This window comes from Cucurbita moschata, unplaced genomic scaffold (genome assembly GCF_002738365.1).
Source record: "Cucurbita moschata cultivar Rifu unplaced genomic scaffold, Cmos_1.0 Cmo_Scf00011, whole genome shotgun sequence".
Classification (NCBI taxonomy): domain Eukaryota; kingdom Viridiplantae; phylum Streptophyta; class Magnoliopsida; order Cucurbitales; family Cucurbitaceae; genus Cucurbita; species Cucurbita moschata.
The window spans coordinates 2,742,328-2,755,258 of record NW_019268527.1 but is presented as its reverse complement, the minus strand read 5'-3'; the positions used below and the strand labels follow the sequence as shown (position 1 = coordinate 2,755,258).

The window sequence follows — 12,931 nt, the reverse complement described above, 5'->3', positions numbered from 1 at the left end:
TATTCAAATTTCCAAGAGGCGCTTGGGGAGTGGAGTAGGTCGAGTTTGACCGAACTACTCTAAAACTAACTATGGTGTCATATCTCGTAACTATTTCCTATTTAATTTCAAAATTATTATTGTGATTTATTGTCTGTATTGTTGTATTAATTATTATTTTCTATTATCTTTAAAAACTATCATTTAGAAAAAATTAAACATCCACTTTTATGGTTAAAACTCTATTCACCCCCTCTACGTTGATATAGCGATCCAACAACGTACACATGTGGAGATACTCTCGGTATGTACCAAATTCTAAATAAGGTCATCGACTGTCAAGTTACTTCTTGTACATATATGTAATATTCCACATCGGTTGGAGAGGAAAATGAAACATCTTTTATAAGGGTATGAAAACCTCTCTAACGCAGTTTAAAAACTTTGAAGAGAAGCCCGAGAGGGAAAGCCCAAAGAGGATAATATTTACTAGCGGTGGACTTGGGCTATTACACTACGTGAGATGATCTACTAGTATGATGTCCTAAATAGTATAATGGGGTAATTCTCTTGGGTCTAAGACAAATTCAAACGAGGTAGACCATGTGAATCTAACATATATTCCATATACAGTAAAAATAAAATCTTAACCCAAAGCATAATATCATGTCAAAACAGAAAGCAAAATATCATGCCAAAAACAAAGAATGAATCTGGCCTAAGATCATATTATATCTATGATCTTAGATCGGCAGTGATTTGATATTCAGAAAATATTTTTCAAGAGCGACTGTCGGAGGAAGGAGCACTCGCGCCTTCTATATGACACTGGCAAAATAACATTGGCACAGGAAGGAACCAGGTCGGGTCAGTTGAAAGCAGTTGCAGTTTGGGAAGGTGCTAATCTTGGATTGCAAATTGGGTCACGGGTCGGGTCACCCTCTATAGTCGCAATATGTGTTAGATTTCTATGTGTAGTGAGTGACGGTTTCTTGAACGATTAAGTATAATATATGATGTTTTAAAGTAAGTTCATTAAAATTATTTTATTATTAAAATTCTTAATTATTCCCTAACCATTAAGGATGCATTAAAAATAGCAAAAAAAAAAAACAAAAAAAACAAAAACTATCTAATTTTGGTACGTTATTTGGTTCGCACAAAAATAAATAAATAAATAAATAGATAAATGACAGCTCATCCTTTCTTGCATTCACCTCTTCCTTATATAATGATGAACGATGGTTAAATAAAACTTGAACCCTCTAATGGCGACTCTAAAAGATCTCCCCATAGTATTGTTGATCGAAATTCTATCAAGGCTTCCCGCACAGTCTCTACTCCAATTTAAGTCTGTTTGCAAATTATGGTACGCTCTGATCAACGATCCTGCAATTTTTTCTTTACAAGATAAATGTATTTATATCAACCGTCGAATAATTATCGGTTTTCAACTCTATACGTATATACCCTCCATCATCAAGTTTTCCCACACCCCTGATCGATCTATTTCCATTCTCGATGTCAACAATCCATCAAGTGATTTTCGAAAAAATACTATTCACGGTCATTCTCAAGGTTTAGTTTGTCTTTTGTACGATAGAGATATTTTCCTCTTTAATATGATGACCGAAAAGTTTCGTAAGCTTCCATCATCGATTCTTCACAATGAAGATCCCTATGAAATGTTTGATTCATTAACAAGCGGTGTTGGATTCGGATATGATTCCAAATCTGGGGATTTCAAAGTTGTTAGGGTTGTACAATTCCCGGACGAAGAGGGAGCCTATAATCTTCTACCACTTCGAGTGGAGATTTGGGAGTTGAGGAAAGAAAGATGGAGGGAAATTGAATCCCCTAATTTTAGGTATTTAATGATAACAGGGGGTTGTGAGATGCATCATGAAGGAAAATCTTATTGGTGGTCAAGAAATACAAAAGGAAATATTATACGCACGTTTGACATGAGCGAAGAAATTTTTGGCAAAATTCCAGTACCGAACAATTTAGTGGAGGAGGATGTGATGTTAAACCCTAATATAAGTATGAGAATGTTGAATGGATCAATTGTTGTATTTCACGGCTCAAACGCAGGGAATGAAAAAACGTTCTCGGTTTGGGAGATGGAGAAAGATGTCTTTTCATGGTCAAAACTAATGACAATTGGTCCTTTTTTTGGAGTCGAGAAGCCATTGTTGTTTGTGAGTTCAGATGAACTTTTAATGGAAGCCGACGAAGGACAAGTGATTTCTTACCATGTTAAAACTCACGTGACCAAAGTTCTTCCCATAAAAGGGCGTCCACGTGTGTTCGCGAATACTTATTTTGACTTTAGTTATGGTCCACCACCACCACCCTTACCAATGTAGCGGAGGCATGTTAAGACTCACGTGACCAAAGTTCTTCCCATAAAAGGGCGTCCATGTGTGTTCGCGGATACTTTTTTTGACTTTAGTTCGGGTCCACCACCCTTACCAATGTAGCGGAGGAGCATATGAGTAAAGACTTGAGCATAACTTAGTGGATAAAGACACTGGTTATTACCCAAAGTTAATGTTTTGATTCCCTCCCGATGAGCTTAAACACACAAAACGAGTAATCAATGATGGCATGGATCGGGTCCTGTTTTTTTAGACACAATGTCTTCCAAGTTTTCTCTTTTTTGTTCAATTAATTTGTTGGACTTTGTTACTACTTTTTTTGAGTTTAATATTACCTGGTTCAATTAATACTTATTTTGATTTATTTTTTATAAGAATAATATGTCATTATATTAAAAGAGTAACAATTTAGTATTTAATGTAATTTCTTACAGAGGTATAAAAGCTAAATTATCTAAATTTAATTGACATTTTTTTAATGGAATTTTTTAGTTCATATATTTTCTCTCTATTATAATTTTGGTCCGTGTCTTGTCATATTCATCCAAAAGAGGATGGAAAATTTCAGTCGTGCCTACTCTCAAGTTTTTCAAACCAGTTTTAGGTGTGAGAATGCCTAAGATGGTGAGAGTGAGTGCCACACCACTTACAAACATCTCATAAGAACACGATTGTGACAATGCTCCAATCTCACGAGTTAATAAACATACGTCACAAATAACTAACTTTAAAAATTCCAGGTCTAATTATATTTAACTGTACAATAACAATATATATATTCATTTTTTTAAGTGCAAAAGTTCACCTTACCAGTTAAATAGAAAATAATGTAATATATCAAACAAATTTTGAGTGATTGTCAAACACAAAAAATATAAGCTAAGACGATCATTTTTTTTTCGAAATAATTACATATCGGAGCTCCAAACGTTAAGAATAAAAAACAAAGCGACCACGAAAGATTTAGGGGCGAAACCGATTATGTGACGAGCCTAAACAGAAGTATCATACAAGTTAAAGAATCACCAATATATACCTAAGGATTAACCAGCTGAAACAGATACACATTGCTAATGGATTACAAGGAAATTATTGCAACTTGTGTTCGACGTCAAACCAAAAGAACAAAGCTGTTCGAGCATAAATAACTCGAACGTGCTGTAACGCAAGGTCCTCGCTCGTTAGGATAGCTTTGGCACCACCCTCGATGCGGGTTTGTGAAACAGAAACGCCATCTGTATAACCGCCTTTCACCGAGGAAGACGATAGGCTATCGGGACTTGCAGTACAAACAATGGGGCATGATAGGTAGTCCAAAGGGTTTGACTCACATTGAAGAACACATCCATCAATAATTAATCTTCCCTTTCTGTGAAGCAAGCAGCAACCAAGTTCTGCCTTCACTGTTAAGTTAGAGAGTTTACTGGTACAGAGGAACTCCAAAGCACTGTTAACAAGAAACAGAAAGTTCAGTCTCAATTAGTTGCCACTAAACGTCACAAAATGAGAAGCTTAAAACCGTCCTTCATTCCTACACTTTTAAGGCCTCTAAAACGTCCATTTCGGTCTTTCATCTTTCAAGTTCATTCCATTGAAGTCATCGTATTAAAACCGTCCTTTATTCCTACACTTTTAAGATCTCTAAAATGTCCATTTCGGTACTTGACCTTTCAAGTTCGTCCCATTTAAGTCATCGTGTTAAAACTGTACTTTATTCCTACACTTTTAAGATCTCTAAAATCTGCATTTCGGTCCTTGACCTTTCAAGTTCATTTTTTCAAAAGGTTAAGAGAGAGAAAATGTATAGGATTAACCATTGCAAATTACATTATATGCCACGTACCTTTCCGAACCACGACTACAGAAAAGTGTTGTCTCCTCAGGAAGTTCACCTCCACCAATCTGAACAATATTAAGATAAGATAAATGATGGAAAATGGTGAAACTTAAAAGTTATTTATGAAATGAGTTTCACATTGTGAGAAAGAGAACGTTCGTACACTGCCATCGTAAATTAAGCCAGAAAAAAGTATGGAATAGATTGACGTATATGTTATGTACCCCAACACAAAAAATACAAAATACTAATATATTGCAATATGAAAAAGAAACTACAATATAACAATAGCCTTTCGAGAGGGCTATCTCTCTCCCAAGCCCCACAATGGACAATCCTAAAATGATCTCTCCCTCCTAAGAACACTAACCCCCTCTATTAGGGATGCAAGGAAAAACGGAAAACCCCCCCCAAAAAAACCGATTAAACCAACCAAAAACTGCCGCTGGTTTCGGTTCAGACCAGCTCGGTTCAATAGTTCAACTTCTCATGTATAAAAGATTGGTAATATTCAGTCAGCTTCAGGTTTGGCATGACCAGATCATTCATACCCGAGCCAACCGATAATGTACACATAAACTAAAAATTGAAACTTCAACAAATAGCAGAAGAGGACAATTAGGCTTCGATGCTACTAGTCTTCCCAAGGGCGAGAGTTGTCTGAGCCTTTGAAATGCCAAAATTTTAAGGCTTAAACATTACAAAGCCACGTCGCACCAGAATGAACCAACTAAACTGTTGACTAATCGGTTTAGGTTGGTTTGGTTATGCGCCATCTAGTAGTTCGACTCGGTGGCCTCACTACTACTCTACTAATAGTTCCTACATGACTCATATTGGTACTTTCATAGTACAAAAGGTGCTAAAGTAAGTTAAAAGCTCTATAGTCCAAAACTTGAGCACAACTGGATGAGGAAGCCACCGTTTTACGTTTCACCAATATTTAACTGCTTCTCAAAACAAGTACTTAATCTGAATTTCAATTGCTGGGCCAAAACCTACAAAGGTTCACTTTAATACTGCATAACGTAACCTTCTTTTAAGACTTTGTGAGAGAACTAATAGCATTTACGTACGTTGTAGTTTCCTTTTGATAGTGCAACATATTATTATCAGACTCTGGTACTTGGATGATAGGGTTGAGGTTGTGTTCGTTCTTATAATTTCTTAGCTTCTCTACAAAGAGAAGAAAGAAAGTGTGCAAACATTTTTTAAAGGCAGAATAACAGAACCCAAGTTCTAGCTTTATATAGCAATTTTATTAGCAATTTTATTAAAGACACGGATCACAATTCTTAGTTATTAACAATTATTCGCACATAAAACATAAGGCACTTTTTTCGTGTTAAAGGGTAGCGAAACTATTCAAAAAACCACACATGATTTCAGAAGATATTCCTCGCAATTGGATGGTATTTAAATCCTATAGGAAGAATACATTTTAACTCCCAAGCTGCCAAAAGAAGGCGGGGAAAAAGAGCATACCAGGCAAAGTGGCTTTGTAATTTGAATGTTAGAGGCAGAATGAACTCCACCTGTTGCAATTAGTATGGTGTCCCCAGGCCTATGAAGAACAAAATCATTCAAGCTCTATTAACAAGTAACTCTTATTATTTCCTCATAAAAAAATAAAAAAGAAACATGAACATGCAACAACTTACCTAGCAGCAGCAACAGCTGCCTCAACGGTTGGGAAAACTCCAGACTCGGACAAATCTTTAATAGATCGTTCTACTCGCAGCCACAGCCTCGGATGACATGCCAAGTAACGCCATCTGTGGCAAACGAGGGCGGTGTTATACCGATCTGCAAACTCAATGGCAAAAGTGACAAAAAAAGCAGAAACTCCATGGAAATATGCAGGCGGCATCCACTAACTAACAATTTCACAAGGCTAATGATAAAAATTTGCCACTGGAATAGAAGCAAAAGAAATGCACAAAGTACAAAGAACTGGCGTTCTTAGAGCAAAATTAGTAGATCTTCACTATTGCCTCCAGAATTTTTCTTATCTCTTTCCAACTAGTTAGCCCAACCAATTCATACCCAAAGTCCAGGAAAGAACTTCTAACTTTACAAGAAATTCTTTTAAACCTCACATATCAAGAACTGTTGAGGCTCAGGAAGTTCACTTGAACCACACGTAATGAATATTGACAAGTCTCAATCAAAAACTCCGATAGACTCAACATAAGAAAGATTTGCATTCCATCTCTTCAAACGAGTTTTTTGGATTTAGATGTGCAATGAAATAACAAATTCCAACTTAAGTCAAATTCGAAATCAGAATTATATTTCTTCTCCCAATCCATTTCCAGAAATACCTAAATTGAAAATTTTCAGTCTCTTCCTCCCAGAAAACCTCTTAATTTGTGGCACAACCAGAAGAATCCTTCAATTTCATCCAAACGAAGCAATTTTAAGAGGGAACAAAAAAGAAATCCTCAAATAGATCAAACAAATTTTACGAAGAAACATTCGATAACAAATTGAAACACATTGCGGCAGGAAGCTGAAAGGAAGCTGAAAATATGCATGGGGGAAAGGAAAGATAGCTGGTATGGGGGAAAGGAAGGTGAAAATATGCATCAAACAGCCATCGTCCAAATTATTGATCAACTTCCTGTGCTTGTTAACTTCCATCGTCGGCGTCTGAACCATCGAAATGACGGCCTTAGGCACTGGCACTGGCACTGGCACTGGCACTGGCTCTGGCTCTGGCTCTGGCTCTGGCTCTGGCTCTGGCTCTGGCTCTGGCTCTGGCTCTGGCTCTGGCTCTTCTTTACCACTCAACTCATACCGGCCTCCGAGCTTTGACTGCCATAGCCCACACAAAGCTTCTTTACCACTCAACTCATACCGGCCTCCGAGCTTTGACTGCCATAGCCCACACAAAGCTTCTTTACCACTCAACTCATACCGGCCTCCGAGCTTTGACTGCCATAGCCCACACAAAGCTTCTTTACCACTCAACTCATACCGGCCTCCGAGATTTGACTGCCATACCCCACACAAAGCTCGGGACTCAGCTCAACAAATTACCACATCATAGCTTAGCTTCTGTCATTTGCTTCGGCAACCAGATTGTTTTGGTAGTAGCTTTCGTCTGGGCCTTCAATTTCTAAATGGGTAGCCCAGCCCAGCCCAGAGATTGTTTTGGTAGTAGCTTTCGTCTGGGCCTTCAATTTCTAAATGGGTAGCCCAGCCCAGCCCAGGAGTTTGTGAAGGCCCAAAATTGCGGCCCATGTCATGGCTGGATCCATTTCCAGATATGTGACCAGAAAAGGGTTTGGTTTGGTTTGGTTTGGTTTGGTTGAAACTGGAAANAGATTGTTTTGGTAGTAGCTTTCGTCTGGGCCTTCAATTTCTAAATGGGTAGCCCAGCCCAGCCCAGCCCAGCCCAGCCCAGCCCAGCCCAGGAGTTTGTGAAGGCCCAAAATTGCGGCCCATGTCATGGCTGGATCCATTTCCAGATATGTGACCAGAAAAGGGTTTGGTTTGGTTTGGTTTGGTTTGGTTGAAACTGGAAAGGTGAGCACGTGAACGTGGGTTCTGTGGAGTGGAGTGGGGCGAGCTAGGATTGTGATAAAAAATAATAAATACACTAAAATTTTAGAACTATTTGTCTAACCAAATTTTGAGAGTCTATTAAGATAGGTGTCAAAGAAAGTCAAAATATTTTGGGCAAACTTTACTTTACCGTGCGAAAAAAAATGGTGGAGGAAAATAACGTAAACTTAAACGTATGTATAAATCAAAATCAATAAACTTTGTAAACTTTTCTTTCCATTGAAACAAAAATAATAATAATGATGGAGGAAAAATAACTAAATTGATGTATAAATCAAAATTAATAAATATATATATAGACGTTGTTTTAGCTTATTGGTATTATAAACGATGTGTTTAGAAATAAGAGGAAATATGATGTATTTTTTTTAAAAAAAGAAATTAAAAATAATATAAATGGGTATTATAAACCATGATATGTGTTTGGAAATAGAAGGAAATATTAGGTATTTAAAAAAAAAAAAAAAAATTAAAAAAATATATATAAAAATATAAATAAAAAAAACTAAAAATAATGTGCCTAGTTAAATATAGAGGGCCAAAGTAGGACGGTTGTTAATGTACTTTCTAAATGTTGCTCTATTCGGTCAACGCGAAGTTTTTGTCTCATTAACCCGAAACCGAACCGAACAGAACCCAAACCTTAGAATTCGGGTTGAATGTACACCCCACCCCTGACACAGATTAAAATTAGACAAAGAATACGTACGTGGAGACATTGTTGTGAATTCGTAACATGTCTTAATATAGTGTATAACATTTTATCCGGTTCGAGTCAAGTCGAGGTTGTTGTCCAGTGAACCCGAAGCCGAACCGAACCGAATCAATTGGGGGTCAAAAAATTAACCTAAACCAAAGAGTGGTTGAGAAATAATTGATAACACATAAAATTCAATAATTTTGGATTTTCCTTTTTTTATCTTTTTATTTTTCTCCCTTCTTCTCCATGCTCTCCATATATATAATGCCATTCCAATTTGTGTATACCATCACTTAACTTCTCTTTATGGCTCATATTCATCTCATCCTCCTCTCCACTCTCATCTTCTCTGTGAATGCCCAATTTGAATTGTTTCAAATGGTGCAACAGTGGCCTCCGGCCACATGTACAAATGTCCTGTGTGCTCGATCACCATCTCCAACCAGGTTCACCATCCATGGCCTATGGCCGGCTAACTACACCAAGCGCTACCTTGTTTGCCGCCAAAGAACAAAATTTTCTGAAACCATTCAGGTACCTTCCATATACAAAATGACTCCTACAAATGCATCACATTCTAACTGGTTTTTTTTTGTTCAGGGATTTGCTGCACTCGAACCACTTCTGACTTATCATTGGCCAAACTTGAAGAGAGGGAAGGACAAAACTTTTTGGAGAAAGGAATGGAATAAACATGGACCATGTTCGGAGAATGTTTTTAACCAAGTTCAATATTTTCAAACAGCTTTGAACATTCGCACAAACCCCAGATACGACCTACTGGCTATTTTGAACGCCGCCAAACTCGGTCCGACCGGCAACACATCCCGCCAATATCAAGTCATCAAAAATGCCATTCAAGCCGCAACCGGGAAGAAGCCAGGGCTTCGTTGCAACGTCAATAAAAACACTAAACAGACCCAATTGCATGAAATCGTATTATGCTTCCATAAGGATGGTGCAACCCTTATTGATTGTCCTTTTGCCGACTGCCCACCACGGTTTGCTTTTTACCTAAGCACTTCATTCTGAGATGTGTAAGACTTCTATGAAAAAAAATAAATAAATTACTTTAATCGTAAATTTCTTTATGTTAAGAAAATTAAATAATTAAATTATTTCAACTATTAAAGTGCACCATTCATTTTAATTGATAAAAGTATTTCTAAAAAATGCAAAAATATAAATATACTTTTCTCCTATTTAAAACGTGTTAAACACTAATAAACATCATACTTTCGATCCCAATTCTATTTCTCATTCTTGACATGGTATCAGAGCACCGATCTTGGTGTTCTTAAATATCAAAATTTCCTTTATGGCGGAATCAACCAAATCCAGCTTCAAAATTTCAGATGTTGATTTAACACATCCTTATTATATTCATCACTCCGATCAGCCGGGATATTCACTCGTTCCAATCAAATTAAATGGAGCAAATTACCAATCTTGGAGTAAATCAGTTATGCATGCTCTTATTGCCAAGAAGAAAATTGGCTTTACTCATGGCACAATTGAAGAATTGTCTCCAGATGCAAATTCAACCGAATTTGAACTCTGGAGGCACAATTGAAGAATCGTCTCAAGATGCAAATTCAACCGAATTTGAACTCTGGAATCAGTGCAACAGTATGATAATATTTTGGTTAACTCATTCCGTTGAAGCAGATATCGCTAAAGGCATTCTTCACTCCAAGACAACTCATCAAGTGTGGGTTGATCTTCACGATCAATTCTCACAAAAGAATGCCCGAGCAATTTTACAGATACAAAAGTCGATAGCAACGATGTCACAAGGAACCATGGCACTGTCAGCATATTTCACCAATCTCAAAGCACTCTGGGATGAACTGGAAGCATACCACACACCATTTACCTGTAATCAACGTCAAATACATGTTGATCAACGCGAAGAAGACAAGTTGATGCAATTGCTCATGGGGCTCAATGAGTCTTATAAAACGACGAGATCTAACATACTGACGATGACTCCATTACCTAATGTGAGGCAAGCCTATTCATTACTTGTACAAGAAGAGATGCCGCGTCAGGCAACTTCTGAACCTACTGAGAATTTCTCGATTGCATCAGCAGCGCAGAAGAAAACGACGTATTCAAAATTCGCCAAGGACAAATCATGTGAACACTGCAATAAAAGTGGTCATACAATTAATGAGTGTCGAATCCTTGAGTTCCACTGTAAATTTTGTGATAGAAGGGGACTCGGTGTCGACAGAAAAATAATTATGGAAGGGCAAGACAAGTCAATCAACGCAACAATCATGGATATCGATCATCTGCAAATATGGCCGATGTTTTTCAGTTGAATACAAAAGAACAGTCACCTCATTCCATTCCAAATTTTTCTTCTGAGCAATTACAACATATAGCACAAGCCTTATCTGCAATCAATCATCACCCTTCTGGTAATTCTGACAATCACATCAATGTTGCAAGTTTGTTTCCAGTATCTACATTATCTATTAACTCTGCGAGTTCTAATTCATGGATTCTCGATAGTGGAGCTACGGATCATATAGTCTCAAAATCTTCTGTTATGACTGAACCGAAGGCTACCATCATGTCTACAATAAATTTACCTAATGGAGGGACAGCACGTGTGTCGCATACTGACAATATTTCCCTTAGCTCTAATCTTAAATTAAACAATGTTTTATGTGTGCCTTCATTCAATTTAAATCTAATGTCCATCAGCAAACTTAACAATGACTTGAAATGTTATGTCACCTATCTTGATTCTTGTGTTATGCATGACTTGGCTGCGGAGAAGATGTTTGGCTCGGGTAAACAATTTGGAGGTCTCTATCATATTTCTTCATCTCCAATCAAATCTTCAGCTCATCAAATATCTCAGCCATCTGATTTGTGGCATTTACGCCTAGGTCATCTTCTTTTTCTCGTTTTAAATTTCCAGCTGATCAATTGCATCTTAATAATGCTAGTTATTCTCATAACTGTAGTATCTGCCCGTTAGCAAAACAAACTAGGTTGTCTTTTCCAAGAAGTTCAATAACAACCCACTCTGCCTTTGTTCTGATACATTGTGATGTTTGGGGACCACATAAAATTCCTACCCATTTTGGTTTGCGTTTTTTTCTCACTATTGTTGATGATTTTACTCGATGTACTTGGGTTTTTCTAATGCAACATAAGTCAGAAGTACATCATTTGTTAATGAACTTTGTTAAATTCGTTCTAACTCAATTTCATACTACTGTCAAAATAGTTCGATCAGACAATGGGACTGAGTTCCTATCTTTGCAACCAGTTTTTACTTCTTGTGGCATTGAATTTCAGCGCCCTTGTGTCTATACTCCACAACAAAATGGGGTCGTAGAACATAAGCATCGTCATATCCTAAATATAGCTAGGGCTCTTCTCTTTCCGTCACAGGTTCCACTTAATTTTTAGGGAGAGTGCATTTTAACTGCTGTTTATCTTATAAATAGAACGCCATCACCATTCTTATCTAACAAAACACCCTTTGAAGCACTCCACCTACATTTCATCGTCTTAAAGTTTTTGGTTGTAAATGTTATGCAACTATAGTACATCCTAAGCAAAAATTTGAACAACGGGCAATTTCTTGTGTTTTCGTAGGATATCCTTGTGGTCATAAAGGTTACAAGTTGTATGACATGCAATCTCACAAATTCTTTATCAGCCGTGATGTTAAATTTTGTTAAGATGATTTTCCTTTTTCATCAGCTTCACAAACTTTGACATTAGCTCCTTCGACTCTTATTGTACCACTTCATGATCCTATTCCTCCTTCATCTCCTATTCCTTCACCTACTACTTCGTCGTCTCCTCCACCCTCTGCTCCTTTCTCCAGATTCACCCACTAATTCTAATCCTATCCCACCTGATACATCAGTTCCACTCCGACGTTCTACTCGTACTAAACAACCTCCAGCTTTGCATAAGGATTATGAGATGTCTTCTGGAACCAATCATTTAACCTATAGCTGAGGTCCCAGAACTGGCACCAGGTATCCACTTCATCATTACCTTTCATTCTCCCGTTTTTCTCCTACTCAACGTGCTTTTCTAGCTCTTATTACATCCCAGACAGAACCTAAAACCTATGACGAGGCAGTTGGTGACCCGTTATGGCACCAGGCTATGAATGATGAAATTGCAGTTTTGGAACGTAATCATACTTGGTATCTCGTTCCTCTACCACCTAGTCATAAAGCTATTGGTTGCCGTTGGGTGTACAAAGTTAAATACAACTCTGATGGTTCTGTTGAACGTTATAAAGCTCGACTGGTAGCAAATGGATACACTCAGGTTGAAGGTATTGATTACACAGAGACATTTTCTCCTACAGCGAAACGTACTACACTTCGTTGCTTACTCACTGTTGCTGCTGCTCGAAAATGGTTCACCCATCAGTTGGATGTTGAAAATGCCTTTCTCCATGGTAATCTAGACGAGGAA

General features: G+C 37.5%; 3 protein-coding genes across 3 annotated transcripts; 2 read left to right on the top strand and 1 right to left on the bottom strand.

Annotated features, from left to right (window-relative positions):
- Nucleotides 1-1,247: 1,247 nt before the first annotated feature.
- LOC111449902 (F-box/kelch-repeat protein At3g06240-like) lies at nucleotides 1,248-2,618 on the top strand. The gene has a single exon (XM_023089987.1). It carries the CDS (start codon nucleotides 1,248-1,250, stop codon nucleotides 2,346-2,348), a length of 1,101 nt encoding a protein of 366 aa, XP_022945755.1. The 3' UTR covers nucleotides 2,349-2,618.
- Nucleotides 2,619-3,299: 681 nt separating this feature from the next.
- LOC111449901 (F-box protein SKIP5-like) lies at nucleotides 3,300-8,486 on the bottom strand. The gene is made up of 6 exons (XM_023089986.1): nucleotides 8,477-8,486; nucleotides 6,754-7,226; nucleotides 5,859-6,010; nucleotides 5,683-5,761; nucleotides 4,204-4,262; nucleotides 3,300-3,807 (listed from the first exon to the last, which is right to left on the bottom strand). Exons 1-6 carry the CDS (start codon nucleotides 8,484-8,486, stop codon nucleotides 3,450-3,452), a joined length of 1,131 nt encoding a protein of 376 aa, XP_022945754.1. The 3' UTR covers nucleotides 3,300-3,449.
- Nucleotides 8,487-8,746: 260 nt separating this feature from the next.
- Nucleotides 8,747-9,550, top strand: LOC111449796 (ribonuclease MC-like). Its single transcript, XM_023089842.1, has 2 exons — nucleotides 8,747-9,001; nucleotides 9,068-9,550. The coding sequence occupies exons 1-2, from the start codon at nucleotides 8,774-8,776 to the stop codon at nucleotides 9,497-9,499; spliced, it is 660 nt and encodes a 219-aa protein (XP_022945610.1). The 5' UTR covers nucleotides 8,747-8,773; the 3' UTR covers nucleotides 9,500-9,550.
- The last annotated feature ends 3,381 nt before the right edge of the window (nucleotides 9,551-12,931 follow it).